The sequence below is a fragment of the Myzus persicae genome, unplaced genomic scaffold (assembly GCF_001856785.1).
Source record: "Myzus persicae strain clone G006 unplaced genomic scaffold, MPER_G0061.0, whole genome shotgun sequence".
Taxonomy (NCBI): domain Eukaryota; kingdom Metazoa; phylum Arthropoda; class Insecta; order Hemiptera; family Aphididae; genus Myzus; species Myzus persicae.
The window spans coordinates 1-7,279 of NW_019100742.1; the positions used below are offsets into that span (position 1 = coordinate 1).

The 7,279-nt window shown below is 32.2% G+C and overlaps 1 protein-coding gene across 1 annotated transcript; it reads left to right on the plus strand.

Annotated features, from left to right (window-relative positions):
- Positions 1–416: 416 nt before the first annotated feature.
- Positions 417–1,421, plus strand: LOC111042769 (the record flags this gene model as incomplete). The annotated part of the gene is made up of 1 exon (XM_022327469.1): positions 417–1,421. A coding segment is annotated over one exon (569 nt), but the record flags the coding sequence as incomplete, so codon positions are not given.
- Between the last annotated feature and the right edge of the window lie 5,858 nt (positions 1,422–7,279).

Genomic DNA, 7,279 nt, shown 5'->3' on the forward strand with positions numbered 1-7,279 from the left:
AACAGGCTTAAGTTTTTGTGGCAAACATCTTGGTGTGGGTAAATTCAACGTTCCGTTTTTTAATTTCTTTGACAATGTACTATTACGAAAAACACCCCCATCTGATATTCTACCTTGTGATCCGATATTTGCGTAAGTTATATTATAGTCAGCATCACACAAGACCATTAGAACGATACTGAATGTTCCTTTATAATTAATATAATCACTACCACTATTAATAGGAGAAAGTATGACCACAATATGCTTCCCATCTAGGGCACCAATACAATTAGGAAAATTCCATTTTTTTCCATATACGTCAGCGATCTTTTGCCATTCATCAGTAGTTCTTGGAGTCTACAAAAAAAATATTTCTAGTATAATAAAATTATGTAAATATCATATAATCATAATTTATAATATTTTTTAAATAGGGAGACAGTATAGTGAAAGCAACGACGAACATGATATCAGCGATGATCCAAACAATGATAGTTACATTGAGATCACGGAAGATAATGTCGACACCACCAAAGAAGACAATAATGAAAGACAAAAAAATTTTGATTGGTCGAGTGACACTACCAATATTGAAAAAAATACATTTAGTGCACCTGCAATGGCATCCCGAAAAAAAAAGAAAAAGCCGACAGATGAAAATGAAATACGTGCGTCCCAGGCATATGAGTATTTAATGCAAAAACAAAAAGAGAGCCAAAAGAAAATGGAGAAGGACGAATATGATATTTATGGTGCTTTAGTAGCAACAAAACTCCGAAAAATAGACGAAATAACTCGTCAGTATGTGATGAATGAAATAGATAATTTGATGTTTAGAGCAATAATTCATGCAAAGCACCAGTCACAAAAATCTACAACCACATCCATCTCAAAATACCTCATTAAATTATGTACAACAACCTTATACATTTCCATCTCAATTCCAAACATTCAACTATATAAAACAACCATTTATATCGCCATCTCAATGCTCAACGTTTAGTCACACATCACAACCATCTCCATCCAATTCCTCAACACCCAGTCGTTCATCACAAGTATCTCCACCACAAGCACCACTCAATAACTCAACAGAGGCATCAACAAAAGTAGTTCCAACATTAAATTATGTACAACAGCCATATTCATTGTCATCTCAAAATACATCAAAATTAAATTGTGTACAACAACCATTTCCTTCACCATCTCAAAATACAACGTTAAATAATTTACAAAAACCATATGCATTGTCTTCTCAAAATACTACAACATTAAATTATGTACAACAACCATTTCCTTCGCCAGCTCAATACTCAATGTCCAGTCATTCATCGAAGCCATCATCTCCATCAAATTCCTCAACTCCCAGTCGTCCATCACTAATATCTCCACCACTCAACAACTCAACAGAGGCGTCAACTGAAGTTATTGAAGGGACATTGGACTACGATTGGTTAAATCAAAATTTAAAAAAAAAATACTTATTAAAACATTTTTTAGCAATATCTAATTATGTTAAATACTATTAAATATGTATTAATTAATAATTTACAATAAATTACCTTTACTTGATCAGAAAGTTTTGTTTTCAATGCTTCACACACTTCAATTATTATTAATGAAATAACTTGAGGCGACATTTTGAACAAGTAGCTTAAACTTTGATAACTATCTCCACTTGCCAAAAACCGTAAAGTTACAGCTAAACGCTCCTTAGCAGGTATAGATTTTCTTAAGTGAGTGTCTTGTTTAGAAATAGATGGACCAATCAAATTCAGTAAATATTCAAAATCTGCCGAAGTCATTCGACAAAAATTTTCGAATTTTCCTGAACACTCGTATGATAGATCATTCATTAATTTATTACCACTATATCTACAAAATGTATATAGAATCATTTAGGATAAAAAAAAAATATTTATATATATTATATATATATTATTAAAATATACATACAGTTCTCGATTTTTAAATATAGTTGTAGTCCACCATCTTCGTGTTTTTGGTTTTTTTTTTTTTAGTTTTGAAGCCAATACAATATAAATTGCACTGGCGATTGATAATTCATCTTCGCTATCACTATTCATTTTTATTTAAATAAAAAAGAATGAACAACCTGTACGTTCAAACGAAATAATCGTACTAAACAACAGTAAGCTGAAACTGAACGAAACACTACGAAACGTGAAACACGAAACGCGAAACGCGAAACATGCATAGTGTGTATACCTTTTCTACGAAACACTACGAAACGCTACGAATCACTATGAAACGCGAAACGCGAAACATGCATAGTGTGGAGCGACCTTAAAGACCAGGCATGTCTATTTTTATATCATACTAATATGTGATAACTAATATTTATTAAGAAAATACTTTTAAAACATAACAGTTATTATATTGTAATTTTAAATTTTGTGATTTGTACAATGATTGTAAATTTCGCAATTTGTAAAGTGGTTATTGTACATATCGCGAATTGTATAATGTAACTTGTACATTTTACAATCTAGTTTGTATCTAACTTTGTATCTAACATATACAAATAATAATAATTCAACCTAACCGGCTAATTCAATTTCGTTAATATAGGTGTCAACGTATTGAGGACTTACCAAAATATCAAGTTCGTCTAGTGTAGCTGGATCGATAGGATTTTTGTTTTTTCTGTGGTTTCTGATAGTTCGTTTTAATGTTTCTTCGACGGGCCACGGGCATCTTTGCTCTGGTATAGTCATCTAACTGAGACACCGCTTCAGCATACAACTGCGACGGATTAGCCCCAGAACACTTCGCAGACTCTTTAATTTTAATTATGACTTTTGCCACATCAATTGTTGCTTGTTAAGCAGGGTGCTCATGCATAATTTTCAGTATTGGGTTTGTTTTAAGCAGGTGTGGAGAATAGCTGGGCAGTTTAGAGAACTCTTTTTACTATATCTCCATGTATAATATTTTTTTCCCGCGTGTTTCATTACGAACATATTGCCTTTAAACGTTACTTTTTCTTTTCCTTTATTAGAGGTAATAATTTCCATAGTTTAACACAAAAAAAACTTGAAAAACTTGAAAATGACAATTTAAAAGTTTAAGCCACTTCAAAGCTCGATGTTAAACTATACTGTGTAACAACTAAATACTATCCTCTGTAGGTAATACCTACAATAAAATGATGCACGTGTGCCTGTATTATTTTAACTGTCTAACGTAGATCGTTATCTAACAGTGTCGTTAGGTACCTTTTTTTTTGTCTTAATGGTAGTTATATCACAGAATAGATTCTGTGGTTACATGCCGCTATAAGCTGCATTCGAAATTTTAAATAGTTATATGTTGACGGTAGTTTTGTATGCAATGTTATTATTGAATGTGAATTATAAATTTTATTTCTAAGTTATATTATATATTGACAAACAGCCAATCACGGATGTATTTCAATAAATAAATATTTTTTTTGTGTTTATCTTATAAGAATTTAAATGTATATTTTTGCATATTTTACAATTTTTTCTTGCATACAAATCCTAGCCCTGCTTATGTCTAATGAGATATGACGTAAATACGTGATATAGCAAAATATAAAATGTTGATTTTTTTTCCGTGGTCTTTTTTCCTTTGGTTTTTTTTTCCATGGTTTTTTTCCGTCTACCCTTTTCTAGAGCCCTGTGTGGTTATTGGGATACAAATTACACAATTTTGTTTATTGTAATGTGACTATATGGTGCTCTCTTAAAAGTCCTCTTGCACCGATGAGTCATAGTATTACAGTTTAGTGAATGGTATAATGATAGGTACAGATATAGGTATATATAGTAGGTAATACCTATGTATTAATAATAAATAATTATTATTATTAGTTGTACACTTAACAGCTAATTATTATTATGGTTAGCAATGGTGGATCTAGGAATTTTTCACAGTGGGTGCTAAACCCTTCCTCTATTATAATAACTGCGATTACCTGGTTATGTTAAGGTATTATGTTATTTACGTTGCTGTAATAGCATATATTAGATTTAATGCAAATATGTTATAGTGTAAATAGTGCAGTAATGATGGTGTGTAGGCGTGTAGCCGTGTAGGTATTGACAAGAAATATGTTGTCGCTGCGACAGATCTTACGATATAATATGCAGTTTTCTGCCGCAACTTGCGCAGATGATAGACAGGAGTGGGTGACCAACTTATAACTATACACAGAGTGTAATGATTTCTAGTGTGACAATATTACTGCAACGACTAGCGTACAGTATATATATATTTTACAAACAAATCTTATATATGAACATACTCGTAATTAATAATAATATGCGGGTGCCCAAAACAATAAAGGTATAAAATAATATAGTATAATAACAATAATTGCACATATAATAATTCCTATAGATAGGCCATAGGCGCTAAGTACAATGACCTTCAATGCCACAGGTATAAAAAATATATAATAATAATGGAATACTTATAATCATTGGGCAAGTATGAGGGGAATGAAAATATGACCTGATGGCGACAGCAGTGGACAATCTGGCTCCTTGGTGCAGACGACGACTGCAGCTGATGATGGCAAGCGATCCGTTGACGACTCCAAACCGAACGGGAGTTGGACTTCGCTTGATACAATCTGGGCACACTCGATCAAACGTTCGAAGTGGCAAAATGGCACCTCGTGATCACACGATGTTGGGTTGCTACACGCAATAATAGTGGTGAACGAGCACGTTGCTCTCAGGTCAACCGTTGGAAAAAGACAAAATGCACAGACGCCGGGTGGGCTAGAGGTTCGGCCATCAGCTGACGAACTGTCACCGAACAGCGAAGGGGGAAACTTGCCGGACACCTTATCTTTTGCCACACCTGTGGTGTCCTGAGAAGATATATATAATTTGGCCAAAGGAAAAAACCGTTCCGAAATCGAACAAAATACCTATGTATTACTGCTTACTTTCCCATAATCCCATATAATATTATGAATGTATAAATAATAAAAATAAAAAAACGAGCTCCTTTATTTAAATTATCAAAGCAATATAGATATTTATTATTTTATCGATTTATAGGTACTACTAGAAGCAAATGAAAGGATAGTAATGTTTGCAACGCATGAAGGGCTTGTCAATTTAACAAGTTCTTTGAGATTGTATATGGATGGAAATTTTGCTTTGGCTCCAAAACTTTTTAGTCAACTGTATGTTATACGCATAGAAATAAATAAAAGTTTTACAACAGCAGTATACATTCTCTTACAGAATAAAACGTTGACAACTTATGAGCAAATGCTCACTACGCGCCTAACCTATAACCATCGCGCATCGTCTGTAGGTTGTTAGGACTTAATAATATTATCTACTCGTTATATTGTGATAATAAGAAAGGTCATAAATTATATAAGTGACAATATTATATCAAATGAATAATACAAATATCCAATAGTTCTTTTCTCCACTTAACCACCACCCCTCCCCCCACAATAAGGTGCCTATGTGGACTGGTAATGATTTGAAACGGCTTGCAAACGTTTTGGCACAAACAATAAAAAAATAGAAACGACGACCCTGCATACACAAGTATTCTCAGGCACGTATACAGGGGGGGGGGGGGGGNGGGGGGGGGGTGAAGCCCTCCCCCGCCGAAAATTAATAGTTGTGTAATTTATTTATATCAATCATCGATAACTACAATAACTGGTAGGTGACAATTTGTTCATGACCCCCCTCCCTCCCTTCGAAAATGTTTTTGTGTACGTGCCTGGGTATTCTCCATGTGTTGCAAGTGTCGCGTGAGTATAAGGGATGTACCTACGCATATTGTATTTAATGCTTGTGTATATTGTGCTACTCCATACACAGCATATACCCTTATGAATTATGATCAATTATATCTGTTTTTATTTAAAAATAATAATTCAATATTTAATATTAGGTACACCAGTATAATTACAGTGTTGGGTAAAATACTTTTGAAAAGTCATGAAATTATGTTACTCAATTCATTAACTTTTTTATTCAGTTAATAACCTTCGAGATACCCAACAGGTCTCTACAAATAACGATACTCTTTTTAAAAATGAATTACAAAATCAGTCCATGACAACTAATAAGTAGGTAGGTAGGTAGGTAGGTTCATTGTTAATGATTTAATGGCTTAATTCAATAGCTATACACGAACAAAATGTATAAGTATTAACTTATTAATATTTTTATATTTTTTGAGTCTTGAAGAATATTATTGGTTGTCATTTGTTATCTTAAGACTTTCGGAATAGTGGATTAATTTTATTGATTTTTAATTTTTCTCGAATACCGTTGTGCCCCTAGTTTCTTGTCACATACTCCACAATAATAACTTATTTAATAACGTGGAATAACACTTTACTTCCCTAGGAATTAGTTTGAAAAAGTAAATTCGTTACAATTGACAATTAATTTAAATGCAATTATTATTATAGCGTAACTGCAAACTCAATTTCTTTACAATAATTTGTAATTTTCGTTACGATGATACCCAACACTGACAGTATATGAATATGTAGTCTTTAAGCCATTGCTAACAGAATCGCACTTGAGTCAGTAATGTATTTGTAGATATGCAAACCAAACTTGTGGTAGAGACTATATATAGACTATTTTCACTAGTATTTTGAATATTATAAATTATTATGAATTAATTACAATATCAGTCCATAATGGCTAATTTTGTATAAATTAAAAATATATGTATTTTAAATTCTATTTCATAAAAGTATTTATTGAAATGTATTTTAACTTTATGTGTATTAAATAAATAGACATTATACCAAGTAATGCAGTAGACACTCGAAACTAGAACCAGCTTTTTTCTAGGCCACGTATAATAACGGTTATACTTGTGTTAAAAAGCCTATAGTATCTACCACATGTTTTGTGTTGCATACCTAAAAATACATAATTGATTCAAGTGCAATTCTCTTAGCAATGGCTTAAAGTTTACATAGTATTATACTGACTTCATTTTACTCATAACCAATTTAAACTCGATTTTTTTAAACCAAAATTTGGAAGAATTTTAACAAGCTCGGAATTAACAAACGTATCAAATGCTTTGGCTAGGTCTAGTAAAATTGATGCCACTTTATTACCATTATCAAGTGCTTCATAAATACATTTAGTAGCACTGTATAATGCAATATATTTTACGTGGTACATGCATTATATATTATTGTTGGTGTACAAATGATTGGTTCACTTATGAGTTATGACTTATGAGAATTACCAGGAGATTATTTATTGAACTGAAAAGTAAAAATAATTCAACTATCTTA